General features: G+C 47.6%; 1 protein-coding gene across 1 annotated transcript; it reads right to left on the reverse strand.

Annotated features, from left to right (window-relative positions):
• Window positions 1-8,858: 8,858 nt before the first annotated feature.
• Window positions 8,859-23,188, reverse strand: LOC149342622 (uncharacterized). Its single transcript, XM_089542199.1, has 6 exons — window positions 23,111-23,188; window positions 21,805-22,085; window positions 15,415-15,460; window positions 13,489-13,720; window positions 12,083-12,276; window positions 8,859-9,026 (listed from the first exon to the last, which is right to left on the reverse strand). The coding sequence occupies exons 2-6, from the start codon at window positions 22,022-22,024 to the stop codon at window positions 8,966-8,968; spliced, it is 753 nt and encodes a 250-aa protein (XP_089398325.1). The 5' UTR covers window positions 22,025-22,085; window positions 23,111-23,188; the 3' UTR covers window positions 8,859-8,965.
• Window positions 23,189-24,811: the final 1,623 nt, after the last annotated feature.

Below are 24,811 nucleotides of genomic sequence, written 5' to 3' on the forward strand. Positions count from 1 at the left end.
AAATTATGTGTCTCAGCCATCTCAAATGGTGGAACTTGGACCTGTGCAAAACAGAATTATAGACTTATACAGTGGTGTTTCCCAGGGATCCATCTTATCACCCCTATTATTTAATCTCTATGTTAATGACCTCCTCAGCATTATAACTTCATCACAGATTTATCAATATGCAGATGACACCCTCCTCATCTCATCTAATACAGACTTTTCTTGCGCACTCCGTCAACTTCAACAGGACGCTACTAATCTATATGATTGGTTTCAATGTAACCTGATTGATATAAACCCCCAAAAAACTCATCTAGTGTGCTTTAGAAATGCACACAAGCCAATCCCGAAAAACGCTGCGGTTTTTTTGCACAGCTCCAGTTGCACTGCATGTTCTTGCTACCCCATTACATGTGTTCCATCCGTGAAATACCTTGGCATTTACTTTGACAGTGATTTATCCTGGAACACGCAAATGGCACACCTCAGTAAGAAGCTTAGAGGCGTCGCATGCTTGCTCTATGCTCTAAGGGCCTACCTGCCATTTGCCATAAGACGTTTAATTGCACAGTTAGCCGCCGCGGTGGCTCAGTGGCTATGGTGCTCGGCTGCTGGCCCGAAAGACGCGGGTTCAAACCCGGCCGCGGCGGCTCAATTTCTTTGGAGGAGAAATTCGAGGCCCGTGTACTGTGCGATGTCAGTGCACGTTAAAGAACCCCAGGTGGTCGAAATTTCCGGAGCCCTCCACTACGGCGTCTCTCATAGCCTTAGTCGCTTTGGGACGTTAAACCCCATAAACCAACCAACCAACCTTTGGGGTATTCTCTGCTGAGATATGGCATGTGCTGTTTCTTCAAATGTTCTGCAACATGGAAAAATAGGATAAACCGTATTCTCAAGAATATGGCTAAGAGTGTTATCTATTCAATACCCCATAAACAGCAAAGTGTATTCCTTTCTTCAGGTCTGCCTTCCTTTGACATTGTGTTCAAACAAATCACTGTCCTCAGGTATTTCTGGAACTCTGAATTTCGGTTCCCCAACGTCAAACCAATCCCATTAAGAAAAGTTTCTCGATATATTGTCCCTGCGGTGCGAACTAATTTTGGTATGTCTATGAGGTCATATTATATCCCATGTATATTCAATGAGATGCCTGATAATGTTTTCAACTTGAACACTCGCAGACAGTTACGTGATGCTATTGCCGAGCTTGAACAGCTCTAGTGCATATGTTTTAATGTACACAAAACAAAGAATTGATTTGGTAACAGAGGTTGTTGCTGCTGCCGGACGGCGCCTTACAAGCCCAATTGAGGCTTTGGCGCGTCCGCGTCTTGTATTGATTCTTTGGTGTGAATAAAGTATTTATTATTATTATTATTATTATTAATATTATTATTATTATTATTATGGATGGATGGATGGATGGATGGATGGATGGATGTACGGACGGACGGACGGACGGACGGACGGACGGACGGATGGACGGACGGGATGGACGGATTGGACGGACGGACGGATAGAAGCGCCCCCTTTGAAACGGTGTGTTGGCGATTGCCACCATGCTCAGCTTTTCTTTATTTATTTTTTTGTTTACTGTGTTGGCAATTCTCATTAAGATTCGCCATCATCTTTACCTACTGTTTCCTACAATTCTAACCTTATGCCACATCTCTGCTTTTCAGCCACCAATCCTCCAATAGCTTTTTGCTAACTTCCACTGCAGATTTATTTACATGACCATTGTTATCTTTAAACCCTAGGGCCTCAGAAACATCCGGATGGATACCATCACATTTGATTATGAGGTGTTCAATTGTTTCCACAGATCTACCACACACTGCACGTGTGTCATCTTCGTTAAATTTCTTGTTGTATCTGCGAGTTCCAAGACACCCTGACCTAGCTTCAAAAAGTAGGGCACTGCCTCTTGAGTTATCATAGATGGTTATCATAGATAGTTATCATAGATTGTTATCAAGATGGCAGCGCCATCAGCGCGCCACGCGGTGGCGGCGCCGAGCATTTTGCTCGGTTTACGACAGATGGCGCCACTAGAAGGTACGCCACTTCTGGCCTTCGAAGCCGGCGTTAGCAGCATTGGCGCGCAGTGCATCGATGACATTGGAATGATATCGGTTAAGCGATTAGCCTAATTTTTAGTCACACGACATAAATAACACCGAGCAGGAAATTGGCCGAGTTGCGGAATCGAACAAGGTTCTCCACAGTGCGAAACGAGCACGCTAATCACTCCGCCATGCCAACCCGATGGTTTGGGATGAACAAAGGCGCATCTAGTGAATACGGTGCCTCGGTTCACTCCCATCTTACTCAATTCCCGTTGCGGTGAGGTTCAGGTGTCCACCTAGATATGCGAGAGAGATAAATTTCCTTTCCTCAAAAACTAATTTACCGACGACCAAGGCGTACAGCCGAACGGGAGGTGGCGTTGTGTGGACTCCCTGGCAGCGTGGCGGAATGGTCATGTTACCAAATATGGCGGCGCCCATGCTGCTGCGCTGTAAAGCGTCTATAAATGCGCGCTTGCCTTGGTGGAGCAAGCGCGGCTTCGGCCGCTTATCTGTTTTTATTGCGAAAGCAATACTGCTTGCACTTTTCTGCCATCGATGGAGGTTCATTATTCGCTCCGGCGGAGCTGCGGCGCGCTACCACGTGACCGCGTGACGTAACGACAAGAGGAGAGCTGGGGGCTCAACTCGTCTCATCGATGGAGGTTCATCCTTCACTCCGGTGGAGCTGCGGCGCGCTTGGCTGGTAATCATGCGACCAATTAAAGGGATCGTGAAACACTTGCATGAAACAAAGGCGCTGATGCCCAATTCCCATGCCAAAGGCCCGCACACTTGTCCAGGTTAACAACGCTATTGGTTACATCACAAAACCTACGAACAACCGACATCGCATGTTCTATGCTGCTGTGGTCAACAGAAAACTGCCATATCATCGGCATAAGCCAACACTTTAATTTCACATGCTTCCAGTTCGAAACCACGAATACAGGTGTTATTTATTACATTTCGGCAAAGTGGCTCCAGGTACAGAGCGAAAAGTAGCGGTCACATTGGGCAGCCTTGCCGCACGGATGCTCTAACGGCAGTTCTATCTCTGAGCTCTCGGTTAAAAACCAGATTCGTGGCACAGTTACTATAAGCCATTTTAACCCCTTTTAAAATAACTTCTCCAACAAAGACATGTTCAACAATTTTAAAAAGAATGTCATGACATACACGGGCAAATGCCTTCTCTAAATCAATTTGCAACATTGCGACTCACCTAAAGTCAGCGTCAAAGCATTCCAGTATACTCCGAGTGACATGAACTTTCGTAAAGATGGTCCACTCTTGAAATCCACACGTCCTGTGGGGGCCAACCAAGATGTCCGTAACTGATTGTAAACGTTTGGCCAATACTTTCATAAAAATTTTATAATCAACATTAGTATGCGTTATCGGCCGATAACCAGTTACTTGCTTAAGCTGAGCAGGATTGTCAGTTTTCGGTGTAAGTACTGTATGTGCACGGGAAAACGACGGTGGTAAAATACCAATTCTAAATGACTCTTCATAAACGCGTTGTAAAATGTGAGCAGTTTGACGTTTGAACGCCTTATAAAATTCTGCTGTTATCCCGTCAGCACCTGGCGATTTCCCCAAGGGAAGCTCATCAACAGTTAGCGTATTCCAATTCCGCTGTTGATAAGTCGGCCGACAGGATCTCAGTGTCCTCACTGGTCAGTCGGGGTAATAGACTTAAAAATTCATCCTGAAAGGCCTGTACATCAGCCGATTTGGAAGCGAACAAATCACGGTAATGCTCACTGAAAGCCCCCCTTATCGCCTTAGGATTGTCTGTCAGAATGCCTTTGTTTTCAATTTCTACGATATCTTTTCTTGTAGCGTATCTTTTTTCTGTCGTCGAATCCCGCCTACTGGGCATATCATCTGCCAGCAAGCGATCTGTTCGTGCAGGAATTGCAGCTCCCTGAAACAATGTCACATTGATAACCTCAAGCTTTGCTTTAACTTCGCTGGTAAGGTCAGTGTATAGTCCCGGAGCTCTATTTTCTTCTATAATTAATTCTTTCAACATCTGTTTTAGGTTATTCAGTTCTGCTTTTTCAGCGTCCTTGATTTCTACGGACCTTTCAATAGCCCTCATTTTGGCATCAACTTTGAATTCCTTCCACTTTTCTGTCCAACTTTTTTCATAATTCTACCGAACTCTTTCTAACACGTTCTTTGTTTTTAAAGGAAACGTATCGTCCTTTAGTAATTTTGCATTGAACTTCCACAAGTCCCAGCTTAATTTCTCTTGAGGTTTTATGTTCCTTCCCATGATGAATATGACAACAGTGATCGCTAAACTTAACCGGTTCGATGATGTAGTTATCGCAAATTGCCGCCAGCTCAAGGGAAACGTAAGCTCTATCTAGCCTAGCATGACTACGCCCTTGAAAATGTGTATAATGACGCCTCATTCCGCCCTTTGCAAACTGGGCTGCGTCTTGAAGTGAATACTTTTCAATGTTTTCTTTCAAGAAACCAGCACTTTCGCTTGCTCGATGGTTTGGAATGAACAAAGGCGCGTCTAGTGAATCCGGTGTCTTCGTTCACTCCCATCTTCCTCCCTTCCCGTTACGGCGAGGTTCAGGTGTACACCGAGGTATGCGAGACAGATAATTTCCTTTCCTCAAAAACCAATTTACCGACAAGCAAAGCGTAGAGCCGAACGGGCGATGGCGTTCTGTGGACTCCCTGGCAGCGTTGCAAGACGCTGTCGCGTTTCGCTCTAGGCGAAGTTTAACATCTTAACACATCAGTTACACAAGCAGCAACTCTGCGCTTAAGGCTTTCGCCTCACCGCACTTTAGGTAAACAAAGTGCCCCACTGAATATTTTTCATCCAGCATCCGCTTTGGCGGAGGCGGTTATTGCCACGCGTGTCTTTTTTATCTCTCTTTTTATCCTTAGTCATATCTTTCAACAGTCTTCTATCTGCACATGGCAGCGGTGGTGGCTCGGCTTGAGCCAGTAGGCAGGCCCATGCACTTTCCTTTTCATTCTTCTCTCAGTCGCAACCAACCGTGAATGCTTTGCTATGCAGTCCTCTAAGTAGAAGTGGCAGCGACAGGAAGAAGCGAGAAAGCGACAACGTGCGCAAGAGACACCAGAACAGCGTGAAGAATATCTTGCAAAGCGTTGTGCTAACGATGCAGCTCGCTTTAACAGTGATTTCTAGATGGATTGTGTTTATTTTACCGTGGATCCTCGTGGATGTACGTAAGACCGTGCAGAACTGTGATTCTTTTCGGCATATTCCGCATCAAGCAGTACTGCGTGTAACATTTTCTAGCATCTCGTATTTATGGTTTCCAGACCCTTCTAATCGCAAGCACCATTTGATAGCCGCGTGGCTCCAGACACGTGAAGCCACAAACTATAAAACACTGTCTGCACAAATGACAACATATGTATTAATGTTGAAGCATCGTGTATGCCTGCAATAAATAAGTTCAATTCCTGTGTGAGCGAAGACTGAACTCATGTGTCAGATGCTGACAATGTTTCTATCAATTTCTAATTACATGGCCTCCTGTTCATTGTCTCTACTTTTGTACACGACAAGCGAATTGTTTGTTTCAAGGTATACCAAAGTGTTTTAAAAGGGTTGCTAACTGTCCCCTTTGCTCTGCTGAAGCATGTATATTGTGAGAAAAGTTGCGCGACAGATATGGCGCGCTGAAGTTCGGAGCTGTGTGCACTTTTGATAAAGTTTATAGTGCCCATTTGTCTACGTTAGGTGCCTAAAATGCAATTTTAGCTGCCTGTTTATGGCGCCTAAAACGGGCTTTTTAGTGCCTAAAAATCCGGCCTCTAGTGATTACATTAGTAGCACCTTGTAGGCAACGCAAAGTACGCAGATGGCTTTGTAAATTTTAGATCCCTTTGGTCGCCCCTAGTTTTCTCCTGTCGCCTTCGGTATTCATTATCCTTTTTCACTCAACTCGGTTGCCACCATCCCGTCGCTTTTGGTGTCCGATGACAGATCCTTGCTGGCCGTGGTTTGTATCACAAAATGCTTTTGTCCGCAACCGTGACTTCTCGGTAAAAGCGCTATGTTTTTGCTTGGGCAGCTTTTCCTGGGTGATGGGCATCAGATCGTTCGGCGCAATTTGCGTGGCTCCTCTGTTTCAGGTAGCTTCCTGAAAGAAACAATGTGTAGAGTGGCATTGTATTTTCGATCGCACTCTCCCATTTTGTGTTTTTTTAGTACACAGCTCGGAGTGAATGGGCCATGGGGATAAAGCCGGCCACCTGTTAACTATACCTCTTTATTTTTTGCTTTAGTCGCCGTTATTGCGTGTTTTGAAACAGGCTGGGCCCGGATGGCAAACTTCTATAACTCGGGCAATTAACGTGCACTGATCCAGTCTGTTCTCTTCCTCTCTTTTAGTGTTACACCTATCCTAATCATCTGCGCAGCTCGCTCGTTGTTCTTGATTTAGACCTCACACTCTGTTCTCCACCTCTGCCCTCCCTCATCCTCGCCATCAGAGTTTGCGTCAATCCTCCATCACACTCACCTCGCCGAGTAAGTACGCATGTAGCGAGGGTCAAGGCACGCTCTTGGGGTCTCGTCCTCTTGGGGGTGCCGATATCTGACGAAGACTGGTAAGAGCGTGATATATGTTGCAATGTATGTTTGGCCACAGTGTGTTGCGCTGAGCGTGTGTTCGTGGAATGCTTATCATCCCTGGTTTACGGGAGCTCCACAGAAATGGATAATTTATTTTATTTATTTATTTATTTATAAATACTGCGGTCTTGAACTACAAGACAATCGCAGGTGGGTACATGATTTGTGTAACACCAAAGGACAAAGAAAAGGAAATACAGCAGACAAGGCGTCACAGCAACGAAATTAGTACATCACACTGGTCAGCGGCATTGAAATAATGGGGGAGGGGGTGCTTCAGCAGCGCCTGAGTGGCGAGCCATTGGTGGAGTGACACGCATGAATCAGCGTTCAGCAGAGGGAGGGAGGAAGGCGGTAGTTTGATTGCGAGATGGATAAAGTTATGTACCAAGTAGCGACAAGTAAAGCACATGAAGCTTTGTATCGTGCGTATGATCACTTTTTATAGTTTCCAGAACGCAACACACAAGCGCAGTACGAATCAGGCAGGTATTTACAGTTGTTGCTCCATGCCCTTTCGGTAACTAGTTATGCATGCCGCAACTACCAGGGACTCTAGAGGTAGTCTACGTGGTCGTTTTTGAGGTTATGCTGCCCCAGACTGCTTCGACTCGCTGCCGTGGGCGCGAGTGTTGTAACCACGTCGATTCACCGGAGGAGTGTACGAAGAGCTTGGCATTCAGTCAACACGAAAGGTCAAGGTATAAACTAGAAAAGCTGCGAAATTGAACTGTCAAAAATCGGTACCGCACAATGCAGCAGTGTAGTACATTGCAAATGGGAAAAAGGTTCAGGGTATGCCACAAAAGTTTTCAGAACACTTTGTAGGAACTGGGGCTATTTAACATGAATTACTTTACACAGAAGTCGTTTTAGGATTTAGCTTTCTTCTAATCGCGGTCCCCCCGAGGTCCCCGATCCCGTGCTCTTCGGCTCTGCCGGCGAAAGGCTACATCCACTTAGCCACCGCGCTGGACTCGCATCCGTTTGTCGTACCTTCCTAACTGATGTGTTGCAGCTTCTGCAGCGGTCTTTACAAAAGTACAAATCTCCTCACAACCACCGAGTGGAACACTTCATAGTCCACAGCCACGTTCACAGCGTCCAGCCAGGTGATCTCTAGAGAGAAGGGGAGAGGCAAGCATGATCACGCATGAAGCACTGTTCATCAGCCTCACCCTGTGACGCTAACCGAAAGCAACCACGAGATCCAGAGTACCTTAGGGCGCATTGCACAGAAGATTGCAACACGAAAACCACGAGTCAAGAGAGTCAAACATGATGTGGCTGGCTCGTCCATGCTAAAAGGGACAGGTAGACCCATACGCCGGGTCGGCGATGGTACGCAGGACCATTCGCCGTGGCTTTCGGCAAGCATTCTGCCCGAACACGCTGAGCCTTGTTGAAAGCATAGGCATAGTGGTGGCCCATTTCACTTGTCTTGCAAACGAATGAACCATGCACTGAGAGCTTCATCGAATCCTTGACGAATGCGTCAAAGGCGCATTTAGTGTCCGTCTTGGTTACTGCGATTATGGCCAAATCATTGCACTTCATTTCTGTTGTTAGCTGGCTTGAAGGACTTGAAGGAACGTGAAGTAGCTCACGGGCGTCGCTTGTTCCCATCAAAATAAAAAATATGACTTCTCCGTGACTCATGCTCGATTCTCGACATGAGTTGGCGAGAAGAGAGGCACGATGAAACATTCCAAAAGTTCAAAGCCCACACATTTCGTTGACATCACGGCACAGACGATGCAGTTGGCAAAGGCATCAGTCTCATTGGTAGTGGTACAAGTCAAGGTGCCCTTATTCGCTGATTTGGGCGCGCCCGTGTAGATGATCTTGCTAGGCACGATTTTTGAATCTTTCTCGATACTAAGTATGCCCGACTGGCCTTGAGCATAGCTAGGCTTTTCTCTAACTTCTTGGTAAATGTTCGAATTGTTATAAGTTTGGATGCTTCGTAGTTTGAAAATGACCATTAATGAAGACCAATATTACCGCTGGTATTTCGACCTGCGGTTTAGAAAGTGCAGAGTCGGTCCACATCCGTCTCAAGCAGGAGAGTACTTGTAGCAACTGCGATGAACGCAGGAAGTATTATAAGAGGAAGGCGCTCGTCTTGAACTATCGCTGTCCGACGAGCGCCTTCCATGGTCCGGTGGGGGGCGGGCGAGGCCTCTTCTTGGGGTGGGGCAGGCTGTGGGTGGTCTCGTATCGAAACACAGCACCCGCACCCCGAAGCGGCCGCCTATTGGAGCTGCGTCCCCGAACTCGAGGTTGGCACGTTGGCGGTCCGGATGCAGTCATACCTGCGTAGCACGGGCAGAGTGAGCGCGTCGCCACTAGTACATTTTTTAGGAATATACTCGCAAAATAAAAGAAGGAAACTTATTTAGCTGGCGTCATGGGGAAACCTTTGTACAGGGCTTTGTTCCGCAACCTTAAATTTTTGGCAGTTGCAGCGCTTAATTTGTTATTTTGACTAAACTGACCAGACCATTTAAAGCGCGGTCATTGAAACCAGCCACACTGCCCTGAGGGAAGAGTGGGATATGGGTGAATCAAGATATTCGCGCAAGATTCATGGCACCAAGGGAAAAGAAAATGGCTCCGCAAAGATAACGTGCTTTTTACAGCGAATAATTACGGTGCCGAAACCACATGTGACACGGCGTTGCTGATTCACGTAAGCAGCATGCAGACAAAAACACAGAGAGCTCTTTTGTGCGGAACACAAGTGTCACAAGAGAAACAGATACCTAGCCCACAGCACGGTGAGCAAAGTGGCTACATTAACAAACACAGACACACCGTACCCATGACTCTGTTGCAAAGCGAAAGTGCGGCACCATTTGCGCCGGACAAATCAGCCGGAATCCCAGAAGACAAGTCTTAACATTACACGCCAAACACAAGTCAAGCACTAAAAACTGCCCTCCAGAGGCATCGACATATACATCGACGTTGCAAACTCCAGCACAGGACCATATGCCTTTGTCGTACACAGAGCTGGAACAGACATTACAACACCTAAACCCACTGGAAGCACACTAGTAGTAGAAGCCATTATCCAAACCGTGCAGAGGGCCTCTCCTGCACACCGTACAGCTCTGCCCTTCGTTACCATTAAGTACTGATTCTTACGCTGTTTCGACGACTTACATGCGCCGGAGAGGTTGCTTTGCCTGCAAAGTTCTCGAAATTGCTAGTATTTTCTCGCGATGCAGCAAAAACGTTTTGAGCCACACCGCCGAGGACGACTGTGCTTTTGAATTTCTGGAAACTCGTATGGATGTTACTTAAGATGGGCTACACATTTCTCAATAATTAAGGAGCCTTAATGTAATTGTTAAAAGGTAATTTATTCCCACGTCTTACCCGTATTTTGAACTACACCACTGACACTGCCATGCCGAAAAAAGCGGTCGTCTAACTGAAAAAAAAAAAAATTATAAACTGTGTAAACTGTTAGGTGACGCATCCTGTATACTGATGCAGTGCATGAGTACACGCATAATATAGAGAGGTTATACAGAACAACCTGCACCACTATGTGAAAGAGGAACCACTAGTGAAAGAGGTAAGAGAAAGCGGTGCCGTAGTGGAGGGCACCGTAAAATACCAACCACTTGAGGAGCTTTAATGTGCACTCATATCGCATAGCACACGGGTGCCTTTTGCGTCTCGCCTTCATTGAGTTGCGACCGCTGCGGTCGGCTTAAAACCCAGGTAATTCGGCTCGACAGCTGAGCGCTGTAAATCCCGGAACTAACGCGCGGATCCTGGCAGCGAGGGAATTGAGGGAAATGAGCTGTTCAGCTTGTCCGTGGCTCAACGACCGGGTGCCGTCAATTTCCTGGCCATGTCCGGCGACAGAGACGACGCCGAGCTCAACACAAAATAATTGGTTTTGATGAAAGGGAACGCACAGCAACAGTATCACTTCTCATTGGACACCTCTGAGTGGGGAGGAAGAATGAACCAAAAGGGGAGTAATGGGCGGCATAGTGGAGAGCTCGGGAACGACTTCAAACGCCTTGGGATCGTTAGCCTGCGCTGACATCGTGCAGTATACGGCCGCCTTTTTCGTTTCGCTTCCATTGGAACGCGGCCGCCGCGGCTGGGTTCGAGCCCGAGTACATCAGCTCAGCTCACTTGCCCAGCGCCGTAACCACTCAGCCACCATGGAATTTCAGCCCTGCCAGCATGAAGGTAACTAACACAAACATATGTGAGAGGGCAAGGGGAACATACATTGCTTCCTTCACCACTCCCTCATTTCAAAGCACAACAGTACTGATTTCTTCGCAGTAGCGAAACGAACGTGCTTATTTATTTCTTCGTCTACCGCAGCGCTCAAAATTGACTCAGTTGGAGTCATCAGATAGGACACACTAACTAACACACACCTTAATTTCCCTACCCCACCAACAACCAGAAACGCTTTGCTTAAGTCGGTGGAACTCCATAAACATCACGCTCTATTCGAACAAGTCACCAACCATCGATGGTGGGCCACAGGCAAAAAATTTGGGACACTTAAACTCCGGCCTGAAAGGTATGAGACGAAAGCGATAATGGATCCCGTCAGAGGCTGTTCGTAAAAAGCCCTCATGTCACACCTATAAATACCCGGTTAACCAAGCGGTACGAGAGCGCCTGCGGGGCCTAGAAGGGTACCGTGTCTGACTCGGAACCCAAAGCTTAAAGATTCGATTCCTGACTAATTACTCCTTTCCTTAGCACCGCAATTCATTCAGTGTATATATTTTCTTGTCCTAGTGACGTGTACGTCATGTTGCGACCTTCTAATCCCACACAGCTGCACCGGTGACGTAATGACACGGTAGACCAATCGGTCTTTTATCCACACACAAGTGACGACGACCACTACACTGGGTTCTCCTCTGAACCCGACCCTTAGTGCTGTCGATTTAAAAGAAAAGCTGTGGCGAGTCATGCAAGGAAGGGGCCGCAGTTTGAACCATGTGTGTTACGGTGCTGTAGCAGCGCAAGGTAATGGCGGCTGAGAACATCATAATGAGAAACTGCTTTACAGCTCATTTTTACTGTAAAGGCAAAATGGCATCTCACTAGAAGTGTTAAAGAAACCAGCCTGCATTTGTTCTCCATCAGCTAATATTTTTGTACTTTTCTATTGAGATTTTAAGTGTTCCGTTGGAGTTTCATTTGACACGAATGATGCGCGCTCACATCAACACCGTGCAAAGCTGTGGACATGGATGTAGATGCTCATTTAAGGCAGCCTCTGCTCGCATAGCATCTTCAGTGTTTTTCATCAAAGGGTCATCGGCTTTGTCTGATGCACTCTTATGCACGAATCATGCGCGGGCTGCTCACTCACCAGCCACGCCATTCAACCCGGCACAGTTCGCCCACCCGCCACGTCAAGTCAGTACTCCCGCAAATGGATCGTAGGTGGTCGATGACGGCGAACAGCTGGGCGTCGGCGTGCTGGTCAGTGCTGTCACCACTCTCCTCCTCGCGATACTTCGGGGCCTGCTCGACGGCTGCGCTTTCGACCCCACCTGCCTGCGCCTGCGTTAAAGACACCGTCACTCCCATAAGCAAAAGCACAGGGGTCTGTTACTTGAAACACGAAGTCTCTGTCATGATGATATATTGCGTGCAGATAGCTACAAAGCGTAGCCATCACCGTTTCTCACTTAGTGAAAGCAACGCGCTGACAAGCTGAAGTCACAGATAGAATTCTGAAGACGACACATTCACAGCAACACATCCACTCCAAAAGCAGCCCCAAGACTCCACCAATTCTCGTTAATTTTTTGGCCAATGCTATTGTTTTCTCTACTCTATCATGAAATTTCACGAACGTCGGTGGCTACCTTAAGCTGTACTTCTCGCAAATGAAAACACAAAAGACGCAGAAGTACGGTAGGGAAAGAAAAAAGACGTGGGCCTCGTACCTCAGTGTTTAAGTGTGCGTTATCGTGAGAAATCAGAACAGGGAACAGCCAGAGTGAAGAAGACAGTGCGACGTGCTGAACAGTTTATTGTTGGCCCATTTGATATTCTGCTCAATGAAAATTTAATAATCAGCTGGCACAGAGTGTCTATCAATTTGACCTGAGTTTACTTCCTGTTCTTGTCAACAGTGCAGCAGCAGGAATCCACAGCTGGGAAATAAGGACTCAGCCAAAAATTACTGCTGAGAAAAGTGCGATGTCCAGTTCAAATAGCTCCTGGCTATCATCTCTTGGGCTCTCTCGGTGAAGCCTTTCCGTAACTTTGAGTATGTGCTGTTCGCAACGAATATTGAAAACATTCGAGTTAACTGTGTTGAGCTCGTCCGAGGCGTATAGGGGCGCATTCGCACAGAGCATTGCCCTTCCAGTCTTATTGATTCCATTTACTACTATAGGACATACAATTAGGCTGTACCGCCACGGCATACATCTATCATCTCAGATATACAGCCAGGTTGTGTATGTCGACCGCTGCTTTAAAATATCCTATTTTAACAGCATCGAAACAAACTTCAAAAGCGTCCTCATTGCAGGCGTGCTTTTAGCTGCACTAAGAAATGGAACGTCTAAAGGACGGTGCACGTCGTGCTTTTATATATATATATATATATATATATACACGCACACACTCGGTTGTAACGCCCTAAATGCTGACATATAGGGAAATTTTGAATCTTTTTGAATCTGCGCGGTCACTATGCTTGTGTGTTTTCTGCCACTTCGTCTATCTGACGACGACATTGCCGGTTCATTGCTCCCATACCTGAGGCTGCGAAGAGCTGAAGTGGGATGACGAGCGCACCGAAAACTGCACGCTAAGGAATGCACCGGCCGCGGTGGTGGCTGCCCGAGCACGTGTTGTGCCGTGCAGAGTTTCGGCCGGTTCGCCCCGCACGTGAGCCATCGCCTGGTGCACACGGCGTCCGCGGGCATCGAGCATGGAGCACGGCTGGTCCTCTCCGATGTCCAGGCATCGCAGGTGGCGGCAGTAATCCCTGCAGTCGATAGCAAAGAAATTAGCATATGTATATATAGGAGAAGCCGATGATCGACTGGCGGCCAGTTCACCACAAGCATTAACTTAATATATGGGCTGCTCTGTTTTAGCAAACTTTCAAGCATGGCGAAAAATATGAAATGAAGCAAGCACAGAAACTGAAGTACAAGCGCTCGGACATCGGCTATCTTTAGGTCCTCCATCATGCCTTGAAATTGTTCCTCTGTGTTACAAAACAACATGTTGCCAAAAAATCGAATATTACTAGGGTACTTTTTATAACTCTAATTCGAAGTTCTATCCAGCCTACGGTCTCTGAGTACTCCATGTAAAAACTCGGTGAACAGGGCTGGACAGCTGGTATCTGTAAGCCAGGCACCTAGCCTCATTAGGATTCTACTTTCTCTATGGACGACTATGGTGGCTGTATAGCCGCTATCGCTATTGTGGCGTGACCTACATTGCCCACAGTCTCTCCGCTTTGTGTGCTTTCTTGCGCGACTATACTACGCATGCGTGAGGAGCAAGTGACGTCACTACGCACAGCTGGTGTGTCTCGCCGCACGCGCTCGCCTTTCTTTCCTTAAAATGATCGGAGTGGAAAACATTGACAACGCCAAAGCCATTGAACACAATGAACGCCGACGGTCTATGGCTTCAGCGCCGCGTTTCTGGCACAACCTTGTCAATGCCTGCAGCCCACATCTCTCTCACATCACCCCACGTACCTACAAGCAAGATTCAAGCGTCCACTGACCCAGGGAGCCATTAGGCGCACTTTCTTTACTTAATTTGATTAGTTTTTCCCCACAAGCTTATAATTCCAGAATATTCTTGGCTGCCCTTTCTTTCCATCGCGAACTTCAGCCAGCCATTTATCAGAGGACTGCTTTATTTTAGCCTGAACGAGGTTCTCTTAAAATCGCAGTGTAAAACGTTGTCAACACCAACGCCAATGAAGTTCACAACGAACGCCGACGTCCTACGGCTTCAGCGCCGCGTTTCTGGCACAACATTGTCAATGCCAACGCATGCAGCGCTCACCTGTCACTACCACCACTTAGCTTAAAGCACGGTTGAGCTGTTGACTGCTCCAAGAGGGCAGTTATGCGCCTTACCTCTGGTTCAGGTGTCCACCGAGATGTCGACACCTGGCCCTCTCCTAACGCTACATAGATCCCGGCATAGCAGGGCTAAGCCACTGCATATTTTTTTTAGCAAATTTACATATGCATTTTCTAGTCTCCGGTTCTCTAATGCCTGCAAGACTGCACAGTATTCGGCGAAGTCTAATGGTTTCTAGCAGTCGATGGACACTATACATATAGAAGCTATGAAAACAACGTAGCTTTCAGGGCCTGGTTTTTCAAGAAGCTTTTGCAGCTAAAAAGTCCCATATCAACTAACGCTAGAGCAGAATCAGACCACTGTTGTGCGATGGAAATTGTCATGTATACGTTTTTGTCTTTTATCGAATGCCTTCCTTCCAAGTATTTTATTCCGGCAGAATTCTCTGCGGACAGTGCTAGTAATGGCGCCCACTTAAGTTCGTTTTAACTGAAAACAGTGATTAAACACACGACTGAAATTTAGCGAAAGTGCCATATGCCGGATGATTCTGAAGGCTACAACTTGTGAAATTGCAGTTGAGGTCGTTTAGAACAAAAACAGAAAACCGGCTCCGCAACTCACCAGTTTTGACGCCTCACGGTGTTCTCTGCGACTTTCGTGGTCTCATCTACAGGCAGAAAAAAACAAAAACAAAAGCACAATGAGCCAGCCCAAATGTGAACATGTCGAAGGAAGCTAGAGTGCGAAGAAGAGGATATTCATGAAGTATAATATACTTGTTTGATCTCATAATTTGTTTTACAGCAGCACAGAAACTTGAACTTACGTTGGCCAGCACAATGCAAGGATTATAACGTGCCTAAAATAGCACAGCCCAGAAACATGGTATGATTCGCAGTAGTCATTCACCCCATGCTGATGAAACTGTTGAGAGGTTTCGACTACAGTAGTCAAGAATAATGATTGTTGTGTTTAAAAGAGGATTAAAGTAGGCATAAAGATTTTTTGTAAGGCTGTTTAGAAGCACGTCAACGTCCAGACACAATAATATTGCTAAATGCGGATTTCGCATGTTTCGAAATACGGGGTTAAAAAAAAATTCTGGGGGCACTTTGGCTCTCTAAAGTGCTGCAAGGCGAAAGCGTTGCCTGGCGCACTGTTTTTATTTACTTTCTATTTTTCATATATTTTTGTTTTTAATTTTTGCTCCTTTTTTATTTTCTTGTTTTTTATTTTTATTTTCATATCATTTTTACTTTGTTTTTATTTTCTTATTTAAAATTTTTATTTTTCCTCTTCTTGACTTTACCCCCTTTATTTTATTTATGAAACCCATGCGTCTTTATTCATGCTCGAACCTTGAGCCTTCGTGGCGGACGTAGCGTCTCCTCTTCAAATGCCAAAGGCCCTGGTTCGATTCCCACCCTCGGCGCAGTTTCTTTCTAAGCAGTGACGTCGAAAGGCGGACAAATCTGCCGACGCGTCTGCTAACGACAGCATGAGGCATTAAAGTCTTTCGCCTTAAAAATTCAGGGGGGCACTTTGTTCACCTAAAGTGCGGTGAGGCGAAAGCCTTAAGCACGGTGTTGCTGCTTGTGTCACTGATGTGTGGTTAAGGTGTTAAGCTTCGCCACTAAGAGTGAAACGCTGCCAGGGAGTCCACAGAACGCCATCGCCCGTTTGGTTCTACGCCTTGCTCGTCGGTAAATTGGTTTTTGAGGAAAGGAAATGTATCTGTCTCGCATACCTCGGTGGACACCTGAACCTTGCCGTAACGGGAAGGGGGGAAGATGGGTGTGAACGAAGACACCGTATTCACTAGACGCGCCTTTTTTCATTCCAAACCATGGACGGATCTGGCGTGGCGGAGTGGTTAGCATGCTCGTCTCGCACTCCGGAGACCGGGGTTCGATTCCCAAACTCGACCACTTTCCTACACGCTTTTATGTATTTATCAGGCCTGATTAGAAAGGTTAATTGGCTAATTGGGCGGTTAAGCAATTAACTGAACTCATTCCCCCTTGCTGGCGTTTCCACTGCAGTTTCCACTGGAGTTTCCAGCAAGGCCATGTCCATCATGAACAGCTTGGTGAACGACATCTTCGAGCGCATCGCGGCAACGACCTGCAAGCTTAATGAAAAATATGCTCTTCATTTGGGGTGAGGTTCGTATGCGAAAGTTGAATAAAGTTACGAGGAACTTCAGCGGCTAAAGTGGTGAAAGTCTAAAGCCTGAGTGCTGCATTCTGCTACGCGATATTTCACTTCACATTCTCTTGGTGCATTAATCAACTGCCAATTAATAACGGTTAATCTTTGCCTTTTGGAGTGGAACGCGACAGCGTGTTGCAGCGCTGCCAGGGAGTCCACGGAAGGCCATTAGCTGTTCGGTGCGATGCGTCGCCCTTTGAACGCAACGCTTTTTGAGGAAAGAAAATCGCCCTGTTATTTTCTGTTACCTCGGTGGACACCTGAACCGCACCGTACAGGAAGGGAGGAAGTGGAGTGAAAGAAGAGAGAGAAAGAGGGGCCGTTATGAAGGAAATAAAAATTGTATTTGAGGAAAGAAAATTACTCAGTAACTGTCTCCCATATCTAGGTGGACACCAGTCGAAAATTGTATTCGAGGAAAGCAAATTGCGCAGTAACTGTCTCACATATTTCGGTGCACACCCGTCAGAATTCGCGCGCAGTGACGTCACGACCATATTGACCAATCTGAAACGCGGACAAATTTGCTAACACGTCTTGGTCACGACAGTATGAGCCATTAAAGGCTTTCGCCTTAAAAGATGGGGGGCATCTCGACAGTTCAATAATTCGACGCTCAGATGAGCTTTATTAATCGGAGGGATTGCGTGATCTGTGATAACGCCGCTGACAGTGACTCTCCCTCATACTGTTGAAAGCTATGGGCGCGCTCATAGTGACCCTATGTTTCGAAACACCTATGTTTCGTTTGTGTATATTGTTTAAGTTTTTCTGATGTATATGTATATTCTACCCTGTATAACGTCTACAAAGTGAATTGCGCATGCAGAACTTATAGACTTTTACCTTCGCCCGATTTCTCTAACCTCATGCCTCGGGAAGCTCCTCGAGCATGTTGTGTTAGCGAGACTCACAAGTCACATGGCGGACAACAATCTCTACCCGCATAGCATGGTGGGATTCCGCCCTCATCTATCCGCACAGGATGCCATGCTGCAACTCACACACGACCTTTTTGACCCGCTTCTTCCAGGTCACACCAAGGCAGTCTTAGCTTTGGATCTCTCCAAAGCTTTTGATCGCATTGAACATCAGGCGATCATGACTGCTCTATCCCCATTGAATGTGGGTGTGCGCACGTATGCCTACATTCAAGCATTCCTGACTGACCGCACGGCTGAGATACACTTCGGCCCTCTGTCTTCCACCTCCTACACACTTCAGAGTATCGGCACCCCTCAAGTGTCCGTCCTTTCCCCCTTTCTCTTTAACATATCTCTCATACCCCTCGCCCGGAAATTGGCAACTATTCCCCACCTTAAGCACACTCTTTATGCCGACGATATCACCCTGTGGACCACCCACGGCAGTGACGGCGACATAGAGAACACCTTACAGGAAGCAGCCACCCTCACCCAAAATTACGCACGGACCATCGGACTGTCTTACTCCCCAGAGAAGTCCGAACTGCTCCTCATCCGGCCTAAGAACCACCGCTGTCCCCGCTCCCCCATTGCCATTGAATTGAATGGTTACCCGGTACCTGAGGTTGGCACCCTCCGTGTATTGGGCTTGCACATCCAGAACGATGGCAAAAACACCACTACCCTCAAGAAACTCAAGCAGGTTGCAGGCGCGATATCGCACCTCATCCGCAGGGTTTCGGGACATCATAGAGGCATGAAGGAGCGCGACCTATGTCGCCTCATTCATGCCTTTGTCCTCAGCCGTGTACTGTACACTACCCCATACTTACAACTATCCAAACATGACATAAACGCTTTGGATGCTTTGATTCGCAAGGCATTCAAGGTAGCACTTCATCTTCCCCTCAACACACCCACAGACAGATTACTAGGCCTGGGCCTCCACAACACGATCGGGGAACTGGTGGAGGCCCACCGACAGGCCCAATACATCAGGCTCACAAAAACTTCCACAGGTCGGTATATCCTGGACTCCCTGGGAATCAAAATACCGGCCAACGACCCAACCCTTCTCGCCATCCCACGATCCCTTCACCGAGAGCTTCTCATCAGGCCGCTCCCGAGGAATATGCACCCGTCCCACCATGAGCAGCGCCGCAGAGCCCGTGCGAAGGCACTCCATCGAGCGTACGGCCCCCAGCCGGACGCCGTATGGGTGGACGCTGCCTGCACGGGTGATGAAGCGACAGCAGCTGCGGTGGACTCCTCTTTATCCGCTCTCCTCACACTACCTCTCCCTCCAGATACGTCCCCAGAGGCTGCAGAGGAAGCCGCCATTGCACTTGCTATAACCCGCACGGAAGCCCGGTATATTTTAACTGACTCTAAAACTGCGATTCTAAATTTTGCTCGAGGCCGAGTTCATGTCCCTGCTTTTGGCATACTGGACTCGCCCGATGCACCCCCGCCCCGCCAAGTGGAGCTGATATGGGTGCCTGCGCACTCCGGGAATCCCGGAAACGAGGCCGCCAACCTTTTAGCCCGAGGTTCTTTAAACCGGGTTCAGGTGGCCTCGGATCGGGGATTCACGAAGGATCGCATGCACTCATTCAGTGAGCTGACCCAGGCATACAGAGCCTCTCGCCAGCTCTACCCCCCGCCCCACCCCTCCCTAGATAACAGACACGCAACACTCTGGCGCAGATTACAAACACATACTCTCCCCTCGCCCCTTACCCTAACCCACTATCATCCCTCCTTCCCCACTCCTGCTTGCGCCCTATGCCCAGAACCCTTCGCTTCTTCCCTCCACATCCTTTCCCTCTGCCCGGCGGACCCTCCCCCGCGGGACCTAGAGAACCTCAAGACCTGGGAGGACTGGGAGACCCTGCTGCACTCGGAGGACCCGGCCGTGCAGACCATCGCCACCGGCCGTGCTGCCAGTGTTATGGACCTCAGGAACATAAACACTTGAGTGCAGTGGGGTCGTGCGGGGACCCTGGGGCGTGCCCCGAATTCCTTTGTAAATAAAGTTTTCTCTCTCTCTCTCTCTGTATAACGCCTACAAAGTGAATTGCGCATGCAGAACTTATAGACTTTTACAGCGTCAGTAAAGCTATCCAAATTTTTTCTAAGGACGGATGGATGGAAAACTATTATGCAAGTGAGTTTGCAACATGCAAGGTCTCAGAGCCACCGCACAGCCCTCACATTACGCGCATGTGCCACGTATTGCTATGGCACTGGCACCCGGTTGACACAGCCAGAACCTCCTGCGACGCAAGGAGGTTCACCCATTCCTCCCATGTACCGATGGCGGGCTATCCCTGCGGGGGAGGATAGGCAGGGCAGACGAAGAGGATGTGGTCCAGGGTGGCGTGCGATTCTCTGCAGAGAGTGGACTCGGGGGAAACCGTGTGGAAGTATTATAGAAGCTGAGGGGTAGGAAGAGTTCGGGTCTGGAGTCGCCTCCAGAGGATTTGTTGAGAGTGAGATAGGCGGAGGGGGGGAGGGGGATAGAGTCGACGGGCAAGTCGTGCTTGTTCAGTCAGTTCTGAGAACTTTCTATGCTCTATTTGAATGAGTGAGGATAAAAGAAGGAACAAACAGGTGAAAAGGAAAAAAAATGCTACAGCTTAAACGCTACAAACACGCTACAAAGTGATGTATCGTCCTCAGACAAGCGTTACATTCAACTATGCTGAGGTTGGTTTCGTTCATGAGGATTGAACGTCCAGACGCGACTCAGGCTGTGAGGAACGCCGTAGTGAAAAGCTCCGGAAATTTCGACGACCCAAAGCTTTTTAGTTTGTTTAACTATTGATAACGAATTAAAATACAGAAATGGCTGAGCTGGCACAACAGCTTTGCCCTTATTCTGAAAAAATAAACGATGTGCTAAATGTTTTCGCAATGCTGTTTAGAACAGCTTTACTCTCATACGTCTTACGAAAGCTGCTTTTGATTTCGAATCAAAGGCCAAAATTTTGGACGTGAGTACTTTAAGAATTAACCTCCAAACTAATACAAAAAGCCTAAAGAATTCTAAGTCGTGCGAGACATATCTGACACTAAATATGCCGTATACTCAAGTGCGATAGGCGCAAATGTTGTGACTGGCACTCAAAGAACAACTAAATGGGTCTCCTCAGTTAATGACCGTCTCTAGATGAAGTTGTGATGAGCGTTAAAATCAGGCTTGTTGGCAACTCGGCCTTCGGCGATTGTCGGATGCTGTAGCTCTGAGAAACCTTGCGATGAAGTGCTCGTATGGAGTGCATTAATATGGTCTTCCGTCTCTTGTACTGATTTTCAGCCCTACATCTATTTCATGCGGCAAACAACCTAATGTAACCCGAGCGGCGGCCCTTGCGCGTCTTGCTTCGCTGCCGAAGGCGCTGCCGAAACCAGCATTAGCTTGATTTTAATAAGCGATTATTCTATTTATAGTGTACTGCTAAAAGGACTAGACATGATAAGCAGTGGCTGGTTCCAAAGCATGGTCGGAAGTCGCTTCGATGGTGAGAAAGGGAAAGGCGGCACAGCATTAAGTCTAGCTTTCTCAAGACACTGCAACGTATAAAGCACACCGGCACACAGGCGGGCAGCACGTCGCCGCAAGAAGCTCGTCACTGACAAGGGCGCAATGTACTCTCACTTCTAGGTCATAGATAAGGTTATCTATAGTCGCTTTTTGCACTTCCAATTATGCATATATTGATAAATCAGGGTTCGACTGTGTTCCTCTTTAATAAGCACAAATGATGCAGTGTTAGCGAAGTGGAGGCCACGTAAGATCTGTACAAAATCGACCCAGTAATGTTTACTCTATTTGCCTCCATTAACAGAAAGGCGGTGAGTACATGTCACATACCTTTGTGGTGGCGTCGGCTGTGTTGGGCCGTAAGCAGGGACAGAGCTGTGTGGCGCGTAGGACTTGAAGATGGTGGTGGCTGGGCATAGCGACGGTGGCAAACAACGCAGACAGCGTTTTGTAGCTCGCTGGTGTCCCCAAAGTTGGGCCCCTGACTTTGGTCGCAGCCCCGTTTGGTGGCGCCAGGCGTGGTAAGCTGGCACCGCACCAGCTCTCGCATGGCTCGTGTGTTGTCCGCGGCTACGCTCAAATGGTCGCCCACGGTAATGTTTTCAGTTTAGCTGGAAGCAGAAAACAAGTAAGATATTTCTTATCAGAATATTAAGGTGATAAATCAATATCTAAAAACTGGAGTGCAAGCGCTCCACTTTACTAGCTTCCAAGTGGCTGCTTGAGGCTGAAACGCTACAGAGTAGAAGAGGTAAGCGATGTAGACATTTCTCCGGGGGCATGGAAAACAAGACAATCGCGGAAGCCATTTGGAAACAGATTGAAAGAATCCACCTCTGAAATCAACCAGAGGGGTCATGGATGTGCAAAAGTTCTTCAGACCTTAATAGTTTAATACAGGAAGAAATAAGTTCAAGAAAGATGAAAGATTGGGAACTGGCTAAAAGGATACTGATTATTCTAAGCAGGTCTCGAATATAACGAGACGATACTAAGATTTTCACACGCACATGCAAGCCAGGTAGCAAGGTGGTAGTGACCCCACTAGGAGACAGCTTATCGGGGCGCCAGTCGCCGCAACCTTGTGAATGAAGCCTTGTGCATGTAGCAGCGCTGGTCTGAAACCATACAAATCTCAGTTACTGTTAGCGTCATGCCATTACAACTGCCCTACAGTGAAAACAAAGCGTCATCATTAGATTCAACAATCATATTATCAAGCTTTGTTTCTTCGTAGACGACAACAAATATGGACACTGAAATTCTGTGAAGGCTGGAAGGAGAGTACTCTTCCGCGTAGTGCACTGTAATTTGGTTTCAAGGTGATCGCATAAGGCTGACATTAGCCGTGCTGAATTGCTGGATCACATCGTATACATTACCCAAAATCCAGCGAAAACGGTCTAGTGTAGCCAGAACTTGAGTTACTCCATCCTGGACAATGACTCGTAACCACCGTCGCGCTCGGGAAACCTGGCTCTAAGGCATCGCTACTGACCACCCCTGAATGGTTTCGAACCACGCGATGACTACCGGCTCATACCAGACAGACACCTATCTGCAGCTCCGGTCTAGCTCGCAATTAGCGAAAGCTGCGAAGGGCGTAATAAGGGTGCGAATAAAAAGGCCCTCTTACTTGGCGTAGATCGTGGTGGGCAGCTGCTGGAGCTCAGAATGGGGCGGCTGCCGTGCACGAGAGGAACGCTCGAGGAACTTTGGGCCTGGTCGCGAGAAGAACGTGCTGCTCGAGGGGCCGACGGAGCAAAAAGAAAGAAGAAACAACGGTTGAAAAGGAGGTAAATTTTTATTGTTCTTGTTGTCCTCTGCCAATAATTTGCGTAGAAATCAAATACCGCGATTCTGAGATAGGTTTACTTTTTGTTTTTGCCGTGCGCTTGTGTGGCTTTCCACTGGTGAGCTTCGAAGATATGGAAGAGGAATAGCACGATCGTTCACTGGTTCGCATAACTTTGTGCAGGAGAAAATGCTACATCTGGCGAAAAAAGAAAACAAAAGAAGTTACAACAATGAGTATATCTTACAGGATCTGCTTCGCCTCCTGGCCAAACCCCCGCCGTTGGTGTGGATGGATGGATGGATAGAAAAAGATTTATTCTTGATAAATTTGAAGTGTTCTTGACCCTTACGGGTCACTGGGCGCCGTGGTCAATCCTTGGTCCAGGATGCCGCACTTGACTGCTGCCATCGTGGCTCGGCGTACGAGAAATCGTTGCGCTTCCTTGTCCTCGCTGGCCCGCAAGTGCTCCCACTGCATCACACTCGGGTTGTTTATTCTTGGCTCTAAGTCTGCCTTAGGGCCGGCCCATGTGACATGTTCTAGAGTAGGTTTACCCGGACACCACGGACATTCGTCTGCATATTGTGCAGGGAAAATCTTGTGTAGTTTGTGCAGATGCGGGTAGGTACCGGTTTGTAGTCTGTGCCAGTCTATCGCCTCCTCTTTGGTAAGCCTTTTGTGTGGGGTTGGGTAGCGTTTCCGCTGACCCCTGCAATGATCGAGTATGTCTGAGTGCGTGGGGGTAACTGGGTCAAAGGTGCCCGTGGTGCAAAGTCGGTTGACGTGCCCTCGGGCTAACTCGTCTGCTGCCACGTTGCCCCTCATCCCCTCATGTCGGGGAACCCACACTATACTATGTTTAGTGTTTTTGTGTCTTCTCGTCGTGTGTAGAATATCATTGGCGATGCTGTTGATCCTGCCTCTTGTGTAGTTTCTTCATGCTTGTTTGGAGTCCGTCACTATTGTGAGGTAGCGTCCTGTTGCGTTGCCGTTCAATATTGCCAGAGAAATGTCGGCTTCTTCAGCTGCTTCTATGTTTGGGTTGTTTATCGTTGCGCTGGTTATTTCTTCCTGTCCTTCGTCTGTTACAACGACGATCGTTTTGCGCTGGTGTCGGTACTTTGCTGCGTCCGTGTAGACTGTGCTAGTTCCCTGCTGAGTGCTCGGACACTGGCTTGTCGTCTTTCATGGTGTATATTGGGGTCCATGTGTCTGGCTATGGGTCTTACCCGGATGTTGTTTCTATCTTCATTATTCATCTGTTACTTGTCTCTTTGTGTGCCTAAATGTAGCCGTGATTTCTCCAGTAGGTGTCTTCCCGTTCTTGTTTTAGTGAGTCTGTCTAATTGCGCACTACGTTGCGCTTCTCGTAGTTCGTCGAAAGTGTTTGATACTCCCAATGCCATTAGTTTTTCGGTTGGTGTCTACATTGGTAGTTTGAGCGCCGTTTTGTATGTTTTGCGTAGTATGGTGTCCATTTGTAAAGTATCTTGCTTGTTTAGTTCGTGGCAGGCGAGGGTGTACGTTACCCTGCTTGTG

The sequence above is a fragment of the Amblyomma mixtum genome, chromosome 5, assembly GCF_055824585.1.
Source record: "Amblyomma mixtum isolate Tamu chromosome 5, ASM5582458v1, whole genome shotgun sequence".
NCBI lineage: Eukaryota > Metazoa > Arthropoda > Arachnida > Ixodida > Ixodidae > Amblyomma > Amblyomma mixtum.